This window comes from Ceratotherium simum, chromosome 40 (genome assembly GCF_057802395.1).
Source record: "Ceratotherium simum simum isolate JZ-2026a chromosome 40, ASM5780239v1, whole genome shotgun sequence".
Classification (NCBI taxonomy): Eukaryota; Metazoa; Chordata; class Mammalia; order Perissodactyla; family Rhinocerotidae; genus Ceratotherium; species Ceratotherium simum.
This window is the reverse complement of record NC_141939.1, coordinates 8,823,565-8,841,343: the sequence shown is the minus strand read 5'-3', so window position 1 is coordinate 8,841,343 and position 17,779 is coordinate 8,823,565. Positions and strand designations below refer to the sequence as shown.

General features: G+C 35.8%; 1 protein-coding gene across 1 annotated transcript in view; it reads right to left on the bottom strand.

Moving 5' to 3' along the window:
• Positions 1 to 17,779, bottom strand: part of IL1R1 (interleukin 1 receptor type 1) — a 121,318-nt gene that overhangs the window by 7,755 nt on the left and 95,784 nt on the right. The window contains exons 7-11 of the mRNA XM_087426296.1: positions 7,658 to 7,892; positions 7,359 to 7,548; positions 6,372 to 6,540; positions 4,127 to 4,192; positions 407 to 524 (exon numbers count right to left, since the gene is read on the bottom strand). Coding sequence (XP_087282422.1) covers positions 407 to 524; positions 4,127 to 4,192; positions 6,372 to 6,540; positions 7,359 to 7,548; positions 7,658 to 7,892 — 778 coding nt within the window. The remainder of the gene's footprint in view (positions 1 to 406; positions 525 to 4,126; positions 4,193 to 6,371; positions 6,541 to 7,358; positions 7,549 to 7,657; positions 7,893 to 17,779) is intronic.

Genomic DNA, 17,779 nt, shown 5'->3' with positions numbered 1-17,779 from the left:
AATAGGGAGCCATTAGAGACTTGAGCAGTGGAGTGCCTGATTCTTGGCCCCATTTAACAAGTCTTTTCTAAACTGCTTAAAAAACAGAATAACATAATGGTAATTCAGGAAAATCGCTTTATTGGAATGTTGCAACATATATAACTGAATTTAAGGGAAAGCCCTCCAAGTGGTCCAGAATTTGCACCACAATGACATGTACTTCTACCTTAAATGTACAAGATAAATACACTTGCATCCTGCTTAGCTTAGCAAAACTCAATATGGGCAGCAAAGGGTTCAGGACTAGTCAAGTGCCAACTAACCCTTGCTATTAGATTAAACTATCAGAGTTAGATAAAGTATGACATGGAATTTAATACCAAAACTTCGCTATTATTGCACGACCGGCTCTTAGCATACTTACCCTTTATACTCTTCCACCAACACTGGATCTTCGTCATCAATTAATGAGCCATTCCACTTCCAGTAGACAAAGTCACTCAACTGGCCAGTGACATTGCAGATCAGTTGTACCCGGGATCCTGCAAAGCGATGTACTTTTAATCATAGCATTAATTGATTTTTATCTGATCTTTCTATCTCAATGGATTTACAAATGGCTACTGAACAAAAATTTTAAATTATTGAAAAGCACAAAGAAAAACTGTCCTAAAACCCAGAGACAGCCACTACTAGTAACTTTATGTATCTCGTTCCTTATCCTCTCTGTGTACATATGCAATTTTTAAAATGGGGTGTTACTGTCTACTATTTGTAATTATTGTGCATTGGGAATTTCGGATCCCATGATTAGCCTTCCAAAATAGGCTGCTTCATGGCTGCTTAGTATTCCATAATACAGATATACTATGATTAACTATCTTCCTATTGCTAAACACAACTTGTTTCTAATTTTTCATTATTATGATTAATTTTCCAATGAACATTCCTGTACATCAATATTGTACATATCCTAAAGTATTATTTTGAATAAAAATCTGGAAGTAGAGTTGAGTTAAAAGAGATACACATTTTAGAAGCCAAGCCCCCTCTCCCAAGTGAGACGGTACGCACCTACTCTGTCTAGCAGCATATGCACGTGCCATTTAGCCCCAAAACCCCCAGATAGCAAATATTTTGGGTTAGTCATTGCCAATTGAGAGAAGAAAAAAATTCCATTTAAATTTTCAACTGCATTTCTTGAATTCATGGTGAATTAACATGTTTTTCATAAGCTCAGTACTCACTTGCCTTTCTTTTGTGCACTGCTTGTTATGCCTACTGTCCATTATTTAATTCCACTCTCATAACACCCTTACTGATGTGTAAGAGCTCTTTATTCATCAGGATATTAACTCTTTATCACACAGGAAAACTATTCCAAATATCCAAATATTTCAGTTTGTTGCTTTCACTTTATTTTTGTTTGTGGAAATTCTTTGGTGTAAATTTTTTTTATTTGATTAAATTTATAACAGTTACCTTTATTTTATGTGTTTTCACGATTTTTTTCTAAAGCCCTCTCTACCACCAAATCAGGAAAATATCCACATATGTTTTCTTTTGGGTATACAGTTCACTGTCTTATTGTTTTGATTGTTTTAGCTCTCTAAGCTGTCTAGAATATAACTGGCTATGGCATGAGAGGGAGCTCTAACTTAATGTTTTTATCCAAACAGCTGATTGATCATTTCAGAACCACTTACTGAATAATAAATCTCTTCCTCACTAATTCGTAATGCTGCCTTTATCATAAAATGGGACTTTCTTGGTTGATCTGAATGTGTATACTGATGCCAAGGATACCACACTCTTAATTACTACAGTTTTACGGTAAATATTAATATGATTTAGTGCCCTTCTTCCCAACACTGTCTTAATAATCTCATCATTTTATTCTCCCAGGTGAATTTTAGAATCACTTGTCAATTTCTAAGCACATTTATATTTTTACTGGAATTCCATTAAATCTGTAATTTTGAGAGTTGATATCTTTTCAATTTCCAGTTTTTCTTATAGGAAAAACACATACATTTCTATTACAGTTTTCCTTAAACTGATCTTTCTCAAGACAGTTTTCATTATGTTCCCTTTGGAGCCTTTTTAGACATTTTATCCTAATTGCCTCCTTCCCCATGAATTTTTAATACCACAGATATACAGTATATCTGTTGATTTAAGATTTTTTTCACCCTGTAAGAATCAATTTTCTCCCCACTGGAGACAACATCGACACCCCCCACCCCCACCACCTTGAGAATATATGCTTTCAATCTATTTTTATGAGATTTGTATGTCAGGGTTTGGGTTTTTTGTTTTTTTCTCCCTTATAAATCCCATATATTTTAAAAAGATTGTTAAGATATTTTATAGACATCTCCATGACATTTACTGTTGGAAATAGCATCTCTTTTGCCATTATGTTTTTTAGCTGATTATTGCTAAACAAGTCTAATATTTTAGAATATTAATCTTATATCTGGCCAATTAATTCTATTTTTTCCCAGTAATTCTCTTGAGATTTGTAGGTACATAATTATATGATCTGAAAATAATAAAAAAGTGATTTTCTTCCTTACAGTAAGCATGCCTTGGTTCTTTTTATCTTTGATCGCATTAGTGGGCACTTCTAGAACATGTTAAGTAATACTGGTTATACAGGTATCTTTGTCTTGCTCTGGACTTCAATGAGAAAGACTATGCCCGTACATAGTCTAACGCTATAATGTTTCACCATTAAAACTGTTGGTGACTATTGGTTTGAACTGATGTTATTTATTAAATTAAGGAAGTATCTCTCAATTCCTATTTTTCTAAGTCATTCTCTTGGTAAGTGGTATTGAATCTTATCAAATGCCTGTTTGACACCCTTTATGATAATCATATGACAGGGTGATGTTGCATCTGATCAATGTGATATATTAAAATAACTGTTTCCTGATATGAAGCTATTTTTAGATTTGGAGATCAATGCAACCCAGGCTTTAGAGCTCTAAAGTACACACCTCTAAAGCATACATTCTCATCAGGAGTGACGGCCAATGGGGCAAAAATTGGTTCTTGGTGAGGGGGTAGGGGCAAGAAAATCTTAGCTATTGCAATGGTTTGCGGCCCTCCAAAGTGTCGTGGTACATCAACAAAAGACAATATATCTATGGCATTAAAATTCCAAGAAAAGGAAGAGTATTAGGAGGAAAAATGCCTTTTTAGGCTCTAAAGGGGAGCAATAATGAAAAAAAAATCAAGGTTGAGAAATATTGCTTTAGATTCTATTGGCCTATATTTAATTTTATTTGTTTATACCTAAGAATGTCTTTATATCATCTTCCACCATGAATGACAACTTGGCCAAGTACAGAATTCATAGGTCACAAACTTTTACCTTATAATCTCTGTACAATTATTCACTGTCTTCATGCAATTGCTGTTGCAGAAGAGAATTCTGTATACCAGCCTGATTTTTGATCCTCTGATACAAAAATCTGTTTTTATGTTTGGACCAGTGATTCCCGAGAGAATTTTTAGTGATGCCGGGAATGTTCTATATTTGTGCTGTCTAATCCAGTAGTCACTGGTCACATGTGGCTATAAAGTCCTTGACTGAGAAACTAATTTTTAATTGAACTAAATTAATTTACTTAATTTAAATTTACATGTACATGGCCACATGTGGCAAGTGGCTATTGTATTGTATAGTATAGGTCTGGATGCTTATAGGATTATGTCCTTATTTTTGAAACAAAAAATTTTCACTAACTTGGAAAAGTATTTTTCTAGAATGACTATCTTTTTGGCCTGTAGGTTTACTCTTCTGCCTAAAAGCTCTGGTCATAAGAAATCTACCTTGTACCAAATAAATTACATTTCTCATCCCTAGGCCTGTTGAACTTGGTCTTTGGCTGATGTTTTCACGAGTCATAAGTGTCCATAAAAAAGTAAGGGTGGGTAAATCAGACATGGCTAGATTTTTGCCATAAGAGACAAGAAATCCAAAGAAACATTTAAGACACAATCTGTGCCACTTCCTCTCTAATTATAGATATATCCAGTAAACAACCTAGGTTATGTGTAGTAAAAGTACAGTTTAGCTTAATCTTGAGTTCAAAATAACAATTTCGGCATATCCTGATTGGAGTCCACTTACCCAAGTCCACTTCTATCGTCTCATTAACTGGACTCACGATCACAGGACTCGTGGGCCTGTTATCCTCTGAAACAAAAACATCCACCGGGCTTCTCAGTCTCTCATAGATCAGAATCTCAAGTGATGACAACACTTGCCAAAATATACCAAAATATACTACATGACGTCTGGCTAGATACCCCTCCGAGTGCCCAAAGCATATATGGCAGGAGAGAGAGGTGAGAGGTGAAGGAAGGAAGCTGACACAAAGTCCACAGCAAAACTGTAAACACCCACTACAAAGCCTGGGCCCTTCTGAGCCCAGAGAGTTTGCAGCTACAAAAACAAACAGACGACAAAACACACAGACCGCTGAGTCTCCAGATAAGTGCCTCTCTTAAAGCAAATCAGGAAAAACAACTCATCGTGGAAAGGTACTTCTCTGGACGGAGCATTACTAACCAAAAGGGCCGTCCAGTGACACACATGCTTGTATCTAGTAACATTCGTAATGACAGAAGAGTAGAATGCCAAGCAATTTGGCGTAATTTATTAAAAGAGGCAGAAAAATACTAAGGAGCTCCAGAAATCAATCTGACTTTTATTTACAAAAAGATTGGCTTCAGGGGTTGATCTGTGGCCAAGCCTGAGAAACTATGAGCTTGAATGCCAAGTATTCTACCACAGTCAAAGAAAAAAGTAAGCTCCATCAGGGCAGGATATTGTCTCTTTTGTTCCCTAATGAATTCCTGGAACGGTACCTGGCACAGAGTAGATGCTCAATAAATGCTTCTGAATCTGCCTTTAGAAGAAAACAAACTATGACCTCACTCCTGATTAAGTATATTATTTCTACATAAGGGATCATAAAAGGAGATGGAGAATATTTAACACATATTTGACCTGTTTAAAAATTCTCTAGTGTCCAGTTTTTCCTAAAATTCTGTCTGCTGGTCTGGTTGCTATATCTCAAGAGCTACACAATGACCGGAGAGAGGCTGCTAAAAACTCAAGATGGTTGTGACACAAGGACTATTGAAAATTATGATTTGCTGATGCTCGTGGGACCTAGGCAGGAATTAATTTTTATTTAATAAAATTAATCTTTGAAAAAATAAATTATAGAATTGAGAAAACTTAGCTATATGTAGGATGAGCATATTCTGGGTGTTCCTAGGATATTTCCTATTTATGCCTGCTGTCCCAACATAATTATTATTATATTTTTGGTGAGAAAGATTAGTCCTGAGTTAACACCTGCCACCAAACTTCCTCTTTTTGCTTGAGGAAGAGTGGCCCTGAGCTAACATCCATGCGAATGTTCCTCTATTTTGTATGTGGGTCACCGCCATAGCATGGCTTGATGAGAGGTGTAGGTCTATGCCTGCGATCCAAACCTGTGAACCCTGGGCCGGCGAAGTGGAGTGCACAAACTTAACCACTGTGCTACTGGGCCAGCCCCCCAGCATAATTATTAATAGAGACTCATTTAACTTTCTAAGTCCTGGTTAGAGTAACTCTTCTTATATTACTTACAAAATCTGATATTTACAGAAAGGTTGAACATTCTGCCCATCCCTAGGTAATATGTAGGACGGCATTTTGTTGTAAAACAGTTTTTAATATGAAACATGGTTAATAGAGAATAGAAAGCCTCAGGAAAATTAACAAGAATAATCATCGTATACCTATTTATTGCTCATCTGTTATGCATCAGGCACATGACTGCAAGCTGAGCATAGTGATCTCTAATTTTCTCAACAACTTGGGAAGGTTGTATCATCTTCTTAAAGAGGAGGAAACAGGCTTAGAGAAGTTAAGTAACCAACAGGGAACTAACAGGAGGTAGATTCTGGGAGTGTAACTTATTCCAAAACCCGTTAGCGTCCCCCCATCACGCAAATGATCCTCATTGCTAGACACTGAGACTCCCCAAGTAAAGGTTCTCAGACCTGTCCTCATACACCAGCTGGAGACAGCCCCAGAGCTCTCTGGTAGGACCATCTTTAGCCATGCCAAACAATAATCTTCCTAGTTCAGTTGGAAAACAGAGCACATATTGTCTGTTTAACTAGCACTGCATCTGAAGCAGGAATGAAAAATATTTACATCGTATTTAGCAACAAAAACTAAAGCCAGGTGACCTTTGGAAAGTCATGAAGCTTCTCTTGGATTTAGTTCCTCCATGGACAAGGAAGGTCATATTAGAATCATGCTCTCTGGGCTTTCCCAGATTGAAACTCCTAGGATTGGAGCTATGACTCACCTAGAGTAATAAGTCCTATCACCCGGGTAATATGATACTGCTTTCCCAAGTGTGTGTAGGATATATGACAAGTATAGTTCCCTTTATGCGCTTCAGTCACGTTCACCACGATGAGTTTATCTGTTTGTCCAATAAAGTTTATATTGTCAAGCAGTAGAGGTTTGCAGTCCTAGATAAAGGGAGAGGAAGGAAGTATTGAAAACCAATTAACAACTTTCCCCAGTCTACTGGCAAAAGAAACTCCATTTTTTCACATTGGCAAGTGTTATATAAAAATTCACATATATGTGAATAGAAAATACTTGCATACAAGTTTTAATATTGTATTTTTTGGGCAAAAGTCATAATTTTATTCCTGGGATATTAAATTTTTATGCCTATGAGCCTTGCACTTTGAAGACAAGTGAAGACAAATTTATTTTGCAAGAAAAACTCATTTGAGGAAAGAATGCTAACACTATAGCTTCCTAGTAAGGCTGTACTTCCTTTCTTCACTGATATTATTTATTGTGTATTTCTTAACCTCTACAAAATGATTCCCCATGTCAGCTCCAACAGACAAGGTAGATCAAAGATGCCAAAACATGATGTGCCCCATGGAGTGCTAGCCAATACACTTTTAAGACAGTTCCAGAAACCGCTAAGTTATTTAAGAACCGCTTAATATTTTTAATGAAACACAAAATAATATATTTTGTAATAAATAGTTATCTTCTAAAACCTTTAAATTTATAATCAGCCTTATCTTTAAACATCTTTTATTCCTACTATACTTTTCTCAACTGTATCTTATTAAATAAAAATAACAGAAAGTAAGATTTTAGTTTAGCTGCAAATTAAATGTATGCAGTCTTCTAAAAAATTTCCTAGCGAGTTTCACTACTCTAAAGCAAACAATATGCCAAATGAAAAAGTACTCTGCAGATTCATTCTATTGTCTATTTTATTTGCTGGAAAAGTAAAATACCATATTTAATATAAAATTACCTTATACCACTGTATTTCGGGTAACTCATTGTTTTCATCTCTAAAAACTTCCAAGTAAGGACACACAAGTTGCCCATCTTCTGCAAGGGGTAGTTTCTGTGTAAATATAGCTTGGGCACTGTAGCACAAGTCAGGCTCATGCGCTACAAACTCTGCAGTTATTTTAACTTTGAGGCAGTGAGTTGAATTTCTAAAATAAATAAAAATAGGTGAATTAAGCACTATTAAAACATTTTTCTGTCCTCAACTATTGCAGGTACACAGAACACATGTTTGTAACATATTAATTTCTTTCTTACCTTACTTCACAAAAGTAATGTCCAGAATCCTCCATCTTAGCAGGAACAAACCAAAGTTTATCTTTGTGCTGATGAATCCTGGAGTCTCTTTCCATAGATACAGGAGTCTTGGTGTCATGTTTATACCAAATTATTGTGCCTTTGCTTTCACTTGGGTTAAGAGGACACGAACGAACATCAATTTCATATGCAGATGAAACTAAAACTACTTTTTCGTCACGTTCCTCACATGTATCTTTAAAAGGGAGAAAGGGAAAGCAATTTCTATAAGAAATTTGTCAGTGTTTCTTAATATAATATCTACATATAAACACATCAATTATTAAATAAATCAATTCATATTATATATGAGGGTTTTAATGCTCTTATGATTAAGAGCATTATCTTGAGAGTCTGAAAGATTTATATTCCAATCCAGTTGTGTCACTTACTACCTGTGTGCCTTTGAGCAAGTTATTTAACCTCTCTCACCCCGTCTTTATTCATCTAAAGATTGGTGAGAATACAGCAGGAGAGAGATCTGCTTCAGTAAAAAGATGGAGTCACAGGAACTGGATTTATCCTCCCACCTGAACAACTCAAAAATGGACAAAGTATCTGAAACAACAATGTTCAAGACATTGAACATCAGGGAACAAAGGACAGAAATACTAGAAAGATGAGAAACACAGGAGGCGAGCCCTATAATTTTCCCAAATTACTGCCTAGAGAAAGATTCCAGGCCAGGACACCGCAGGGAGGAAATGTAGGCAAAGCCCAGTGATCTCTCCGATCATTTTGGAGATGGAGGTGGGAAACAAGGTAAACCAAGAGTCTGCAGGGCAGAGTACCAAAGAGATTCAGAGCTGCATACAGAGAGAAAGAGCTTTGAGATCAATGGAGAGTCTCCCTCAAGTTTTCAGCTGAGTATTGATTAGTGTAAGCAGGTAAGAAAACTACTCAACGCAAGAGTGAGAATTGCCAAAAGGATTAGAGTGAATAGTGCCTAGAGCATGCACAATGCTGGGAATAGTTGCTGTTCTCAACAGCCCAAATGGAAAATCTCATTAATCTTGGGGCATCAGGTAGAGTACCCAGAAGGGTTTTGACTCAGTAGAAGGAGCAAATTAGGCCTAGAATAAACCTTGTTCTGATCTTGACTAATAAAGCTTAAAAGCAAGACCTAAAAGGATCGATTATTCCCAAGTAACAACCTTGTGGCAGAACAAAGCTCAAGAATACTTTTAGTAATACGAAATACCCAAAATGGTATAATCTATAATACCCAGCATTTATTCAAAAATTACTAGGCATGCAAAGATGCAGGATAATACAACCAATAATAAGGAGAAAAAAATCCATCAATCAAAGCCGACCTACAAATGACACAGATGATAGAATTAATAGATGGAAAAATTAAAATAGTTATTACTATTATGTTCCATTTGTTCAAGATGGTAGATCAGACACATTGAGTAGAGAGACATGAAAGAGACTTTTTTTTAAAAAAACCTACTTAGCGATTAAGTGCACGTGCTCTGCTACTGGTGGCCCAGGTTCGGATCCCGGGCGGGCACCGATGCACCACTTCTCTGGCCATGCTGAGGCCGCGTCCCACATACAGCAACTAGAAGGATGTGCGACTATGATGTACAATTATCCACTGGGGCTTTGGGGGAAAAAAAGGAGGAGGATTGGCAATAGATGTTAGCTCAGAGCCAGTCTTCCTCAGCAAAAAGAGGAGGATTAGCATGGATGTTAGCTCAGGGCTGATCTTCCTCACCAAAAAAAAAAAAAAAACCTAAACCAAACTTTTAGAGACAAAAACTACAGTGTTTCATCCAATATGCTAGATGTGATTAATAGCAGATTTGACATGGCAGAAGATTAGTAAACTTCAAGTCATAGCATTAGAAACTATTCAATATTAAACACAGAGAGAAAAACAACAGAACAAAATAAACCGGGCATTAATTAGCTGCAGGACAACTTCAATACGTGTAATATGAATCCCTGAAGAAGAGGAGAGGTGGGTGAAACAGAAAAAGTATTTGAAGAAATACAGGTTGAAATTTTTCAAGATTTTATGAAAATGATATAGCCACCGACCCCAAAATCACAATGAACCCCAAGCAAAAGAAGCATGAAGAAAACTACACCAAACAAAGACAAAAACAATGCAGCTTTCTTGCCAGAAACAATACAAGCCAGAAGAGAGTGGAATAAAGATAAATACTGAAAAAATAATCATCATCCTAGAATTCTATATCCAGTGAAAGTATATTTCAAAAATGAAGGTAAAATAAAGACATTTCATATTTATAAGAGCTGTATAAATTCATCCCCAGGAGACCTACTCTACCAGAAAAACATAAGGAAGTCCTTCAGAAAGAAGGAAAATACTATCAGATGAAAAATAAATCTACACAAAGGAATAAATAACACCAGAAATGTTTACTACATGGATTTTTTTTTATTTTTTTATTTTTTTATTATTTAATATATTTTTTTTTATTTAAATCTCTTTAAAGATAACTGAATGTTTAAAGCAAGAATAATAATATATTGTGAGTTTTATAAGATATAAAGAAGTAAAATGTATGGGAACAACAGGCCAAAGTTTAAGAAAGGAGAAGTGGATGTATACTGTTTTAAGCTTTTTATACTATATGTGAAATGGTGTAGTATCACTTGAAGGTGAACAGTGATAAGTTAATGATAGATACTATTATCTAAGCCCTAGAGCAGTTATTTAAAAAACAGTTATTAATATAAGCCAATGCAGGAGAGAAAATAAATCATGAAAATTCTCAGTTAATCCAAAAGGCAGTAAAAAAAAAAAAAAGAATTGATGGGACAGATAGAAAATAAAATAACAAGGTCCTAATATTAAATCCAAACATATTCATAATCATATTAAAATTTTTTAATGATCTAAACACCCCAATTGAAAGGCAGAGACGGTCAGACTGGATAAAGAAAGAAGGATCCAACTATGTGCTGCCTAACATACACACGCTCACACATACACACACTTTTAAGTACAAAGACACAAACACATTAAAGTAAAAAAAGTAAAAACCATACCATGCTAACACTAACCAAAAGAAAGTTTGAATGGTTATTATACTATTATCAGTCAAATTATATTTTATAGTAAAGAATATTATATTACCAGAGATAACAAGGGTCATTTCATTATGATAAAGGAGTCATTCATCAAGAGGTACATAGTAATACTAAATGTTTATTCACCTACTAACAGTGCTTCAAAATATATGAAGCAAAAACTGATAGAACTGCAAGGAGAAATAGAGAAACCCACAATATAGTCCGAGATTTCAGCACTCTACTCACAATAATTGATAGAACAAGTAGAACAATTAAACAGATAATCAGTAATGATACAGAAGATTTGAACAACACTATCAACCAATTTGGTATAATCGATATTTATAGAAAATCCAACCCAACAACAGTATCAGATACACATTCTTTTTAAGTGCACACAAAAAAATTACCAAGAAATATCATATTCTTGCTCATAACCAAATACTCAATAGATTTAAAAAGATTCAAATTAGACAAAGTATGTTCTCTGGAGACAATGAGATTAAATTACAAATCAATAACAGAAAGATATCTCAGAATTCCCCATATATTTGAAAACTAAAAAACACACTTCTAAATAACCCATAAGTCAAAGAAGAAATAAAAAGAGAGATTAGAAAGTATTTTGACCTAAATGAGAAGGAAAACACAACATATCAAAATTTGTGGCATGAGGGCCGGCCCCGTGGCTTGGTGGTTGAGTGAGCGCACTCCACTGCTGGCGACCCGGGTTCGGATCCCGGGCTCCCACCGGCGCGCTGCTTCTCCAGCCATGCTGAGGCCGTGTCCCACATACAGCAACTAGAAGGATGTGCAGCTATGACACACAACTATCTACTGGGGCTTTGGGGGGAAAAAATAAATAAATAAAAATCTTTAAAAAAAAAAAAAAATTTGTGGCATGCAATGGAAGCAGTACCTAGAGGAAAATGGATATTTAATGCCTATATAAGAAAAAAATCTCAAATTGATGACTTTGGTTTTCACTTAAGAAATTAGAAAAAAAAATTACATTCAAAGTAAGCAGAAGATAGTAAATAATATAGATCCAAGAGAAAATCAATGAATTGAAAAACAGAAAAACAACTTAAGTGAAATGGGCAAATTCCTTGAAAGGCACAGACTAAAAACCTTCAAAAAGAAGTAGATAACTTGAATAGCCCTACAGGTATTAAAGAAACTGAATTTGTAATTAAAAACCTTCCAACATAGAAAATTTCAGGCCTAGATGGCTTCACTGTTATATTCATGGAAGAAACAACACCAATTTTACACAAACTCTTCCAAAAAAGTGAAGAGTCACTAACACTTCCCAATTCACCATATGAAGTCAGCATTATTCTAATACCAAAACCAAACAAAGACATTACAAGAAAAGAAAACCACAAACCAAGCTTCACCATGAACACAGACGCAAAATTTCTTTAAAATATTTTAGCAAATTGAATCCTACAACATATCAAAAAAAGATAACGCATTAGGATGTACATAACATCCCAGGAACCCAAAATTGGATTCACACTCAAAAAAACTGATGAAATTCCATATATTAACAAATTTTAAAAGAAAAACTACATAATCATCTCAATAGATACAGAAAAAGCATTCGACAAACTCCAACATCCATTCCTGATAAAAACTCTCAGCAAACTAGGAATAGAAGAGAACTTCTTGAACTTAATAAAGGCCAGCTATGAAAAACCTACAGCTATCATATTTAGTAAGATTAGGAGCAAGGTTAGGCTGTCCACTCTATCCACTTCTATTCAATATTGTATTGGAAGATCTAGTTAGTGAATTAAGGCAAGAAGAAATAAATGGCATCCAGATTGAAGGGGAAAGCAAAATATCTTTATTTGCAGACAACATGATCATTCATGTAGAAGATGCTATGAAATCTACAAAAGACCTAGAAGGATTAGTAAGTTGTAGGATACATATGAATATGAAAAATTGAATGTGTTCACATAGACTAGCAAAGAACAATTAAGAACTGATTTTTTAAAATACCATTTACAATAGTATCAAAAGATATGAATAATTAAGAATAAATCTGACAAAAGATGCAGCTGTATCCAATGAAAATTACAAAATGTTGCTTATATAAATTTTAAAAGATCTAAATAAATGAAAACATACATATTCTATTCATGGATCAGAAGACTTGATATTGTTAAGGTGTCCGTTCTCTCCAAGTTGATTTATATTCAACTCAATCCAAATCAAAATTTGAGCAGGATTTTTTGTACAAACTGACAGCTGATTCTAAAATTCATACAGAATTAGTCAAAATAAGTTTTATTTTAAAAAGAACAAAGTTGAAGGAGTTACACTGCCTTATTTCAACATTTATTATAAAGCCACAGGAATAAAGACAGTGTGGTATTGGCATAAAGGTAAACAGGCCACTGGAACAGAATAGAGATCCCAGAAATAAATTACACAAACATATTCAACTGATTTTTTACAAGGCACAAAGGAAATTCAGTGGAGAAAAAATAGTCTTTTCAACAAACTGGATATCCTTACGCAAAAAAAAGAACTTCTGAGGCAGGATTTCCAGTTTGGCAGAGTAAGGGTCTTCATAAATCTATTCCTCCATAAAAACAACAAAAAGACTGAAAAAATTTTTCAAAATGAAAGGCTTGCAACAATCAGAACATTTATTAAACAACAACAATACCAGCTTAATCTCAGCAGAACAGCAGGGTTTGTGGCTTTATGACTTAAATTACTCTCATTGTCTCCTCTTCCCAGCTCCAGCACAGCCTTGAAAACCAGCAGCCTTACAAACAGAGCAGCTGTGAAAACCAGTACACCTGCAAGAGCAGACCAGGTTTGGAGCTCCTCAGAAAGTCCCATTCTCAGAGCACTGCCACAATTTAACGGGTAGCTCCCTGGAAAAGTCACACTCACAGATTAGTATTGTTGTTGACCTGACTCAGAGCTCCACAAGAAAAGCCCTATCCTCAGGGTGTTGGGTTAAAAAAAAAAAAATCAATCAGTGGCGATTGTGTAACCTTGCAGCTGCCTGAAGCTGCAATACCAGTTGGGACAAACAAGAGTCTGGCCAAAACATCTGGGGAACTAAACGTCCACAGTGGGCTTTGAAAAGCTCTAATAGATTCCTGGGGAATCTAGAAGAGTGCACATGTATGCAGGGCTGTGTACACGCCTAGGAAAGACCAAAGAAGGACTAGTCTCTCAAATCTGGATGACCTTGAAGTCATGCACAAGCATGAAGTGAAGGCTAAGGCAGAGTTATGAACAGCCTAAGTGTTAAAGACATACCTCAACACATGTAGAGCCCTTCAGCAAAGGGTAAAAAACTTATTGGGTCAAATAATCTAAGGAAATCTCTGATCAATCATTAGTTTACCAAGCAGAGACTTTAGTTGCCATACACTACAGAAAACACAGACTTTATGGTATTAGCCCAAGAAAGTTATTAAACAAATGAGCAGCAGCAGCAGCAACAACAATAACAAAATTAACAATAACAACAAACATTGTGTATGGGGGGTGGTGAGGAGGACGTCTGATTTCTAGACTTGCCACGTTCTCCTACCTAAAATGTCCGTTTTCAACAAAACACGCAAAGAAACAGGAAAGTACTCCCCACACACAGGGAAAAAAGCAGCCAACAGAAGTTCCCAGTGGAGTTCAGATAGTAGAATTGCTAAACAAAGACTTTTTAAATCAGCTATTATAAATATATTCCAAGAACTAAAGGAAACCATCCTTAAAGAATTAAAGGAAACTATGACAGAAATGTCTCATCAAGTAAAAAATATCAATAAAAAGAAATTATCAAAAAGAACCAAGTAGAAATTCTGGAGTAGAAAAGTCCAATAACTGAAATGAAAAATTCACTTGGGGGTTTCAACACCAGACTTGAACTGGCAGAAGAAAGAACTGGTAAACTTGAAGAGAAGTGAACTGATTACTGGAAGATTATCCAGTCTGAAAAATAATCAAGAAAACTGAACAGAGCCCCCGAGACCTGTAGGGCTTCACCAAGAATACCAGTATATGTATAACAGAAGTCCAGAAGGAGAGGAGAAAAAGGGTCAGGAAAAATATTTGAAGAAATAATGGCCAAAATTTCCCAAATTTGATGAAAACCATTAATCTACACATCCAAGAATCTCAAAGAATTCCAAGTAGTATAAACTAAAAGAGATATACACCGAGATACATCATAGCCAAACTGTTAAAAGACCGAGAGTCTTTTTTTGTGTGTGTGAGGAAGATCAGCCCTGAGCTAACATCCGTGCCAATCCTCCTCTTTTTGCTGAGGAAGATCGGCTCTGAGCTAACATCTATTGCCAATCCTCCTCCTTTTTTTTCCCCCAAAGCCCCAGTAGATAGTTGTATGTCATAGTTGCACATCCTTCCAGTTGCTGTATCTGGGACGTGGCCTCAGCATGGCCGGAGAAGCATTGCATCAGTGCGCGCCAGGGATACAAACCTGGGCCGCCAGTAGCGGAGCGCGTGTACCCAACCACTAAGCCAAGGGGCCGGCCCAAGACCGAGAGTCTTAAAAGCCAAAAACTTCTCATCACATACAAGGGACCTCCAACAAGATTAACAGCTGGTTTCTCAGAAACTACGTAAGCCAGAAAGCAATAGGATGACATATTCAAAGTGCTGAAAGAAAAAGACTATCAACCAAGAATTCTATATCTGGCAAAATTATCCTTCAAAAATGAATGAGAAATGAAGACATTCCCAGATAAAAATCGAGAGAGTTCCTTGTGAATAGACTTGTCCTACAAGAAACGGTAAAGGGAGTCCTTCAGGCTGAAATGAAATTACACCGGACAGTAACTCAAATCCACATGAAGAAATAAAGAACATCAGTAAAAGTAACTATATAGGTAAATTTACAAGTCAGTATGAATGTCTTTGGGCTTGTAACTGCCTTTTTTCCTATATGATTTTAAAAAATAACTACATAAAATAATGACTATAAATCAATCAAAAGGGAGCATAGACCTAAATGTAAAATCTAAAAGTATAAAACATCTAGAAAGAAATATAAGAAAATACTTTTGTGATCTAGGGTCAGACAAAGATTTTTTAGATATAGTGTCAAAAGCACAACTCATAAAAAATTTTAAAAATAAAATTTTGGACTTCATCAAAATTAAGAACTTCTACTTTTTTGTGTGTGTGAGGAAGACTGGCCCTGAGCTAACATCTGTTGCCAATCTTCCTCTTTTTGCTTGAGGAAGATTGTCCCTGAGCTAACACCTGTGCCAATCTTTCTCTATTTTGTATGTGGGACGCCGCCACAGCATGGCTTCATGAGCAGTGTGTAGGTCTGCACCCAGGATCCAAACCCGCAAACCCCAGGCCACCAAAGTGGAGTGCATGAACTTCACCCCTATGCCACTAGGCTGGCCCCAAGGACTTCCACTTTTTGAAAGACATCTTTAAGCAAATGATAAGACAAACCATAGACTGGGGGAAAATATTTACAAATCACACATATGATAAAGGTATTGTATTCAAAACATATGAAGAATTCTCAAAACTCAATAATAAAAAACCAAATTACCCAATAAAAAATGGGCAAGAGATTTGGAAATTTCACCATAGAAGATATATGGATGGCAAAAAGCACAGGAAAAGAAGCTCATTAGCATTAGCATTAGCAAAATGACATTAAAACAACAATCATATATTATTACTTTTAGGATTAAAATTTCAAAGGTTGACAATATCAAGTGTTGGTGAGTATATGGAGGAACTAGAACTCTCATACACTGCTGGTGAGGGTATAAAATGGTACAACTACATTGAAAGACACTTTGGCACTTTCTTAACAAGTTTAACATAAGCCTGCCATATGACCCAGCCATTCCACTCCAAGGTATTTACCTAAGAGGAATGAAAGTATGTGTCCATTCAAAGTACATTAATGTTCATAGCACCTTTATTCTTAATAGTCAAAAACAGGAAATAGCTGAAATGTCCATCAACATGTGAATGGACAGATAAGTTGTGATATATCCATACAACAGACTACTACTAAGTAATAAAATAATAACTATTAACATATACAACAACATGAATGGTCTCAAAATAATTATGCTGAGTGAAAGAAGCCAAACTAAAAAAAAAAAAGAGTGCCTACCTAAAAATACCACTTACTTAAAATTCTAGAGAATCCAAACTAATCTATAGTGACAGAAAGCAGATCAGTGGTTTCCTGGATATGAGGGAGCAGGGAGGGCTGGGAAAGAGGAATTACAAAATACCAAAAGGAAACTTGAGAGAATGATGGATATATTCTCATTATCCTGATTGTGATGATGGTTTCAGGGGTACGTATGTACGTCAACACATTAAATTGTATACTTGAAACATGTGTGGTTCATTGTATGTCAATTATAACCTATAAATATATAAATCTATTTAAAAACATAGCATTGAAGTGAAAGTGGCTGGGAACTTAGCATAGTACCTGCACAGTGAGAACTCCTAAGTATTTAGCTACTAGGAGTAGTAAGAGCAAAAACAATAATAGTGACAAAAAGAGTAAACCTTAAGTAAGGTCTCAGCTAGATATACTCTTCTGTTTATCTGGGCTTTGCTCCACCACTCCACCAAAATTGTTCTGATCAAGGTCACCTATGACTTTTAGGTTTGCTAAATCAAATAAACAACTCTCAGACATCATCTTAGTTAACATATCTGCATTTGACACGTATTATTTGCTCTCTCTGAAACACTTTCTTCACTTGCCACTTGTCTAATTCTCCTCCCATATTTCAGGCCAGTCTTTCACTGGCTCTCTGATGAGTGGAAGCCTGACCACCATTCCTTGGAGGGCTACAGGGCTCAGTCCTTGAAGTTCTTATCTTTTCTAACCACATTCACTCCCCAGGTGACCCCACCTAGTCTCCTAGGTCTAACACCAGCTGCTTGCTGAGGTCTCCAATTTTATATTTCCAACCCAGACCTCTCCCTCAGGCTCCAGAATACTTAGTCAACGTCACTACTTAGACATCTAATGGACAGCTA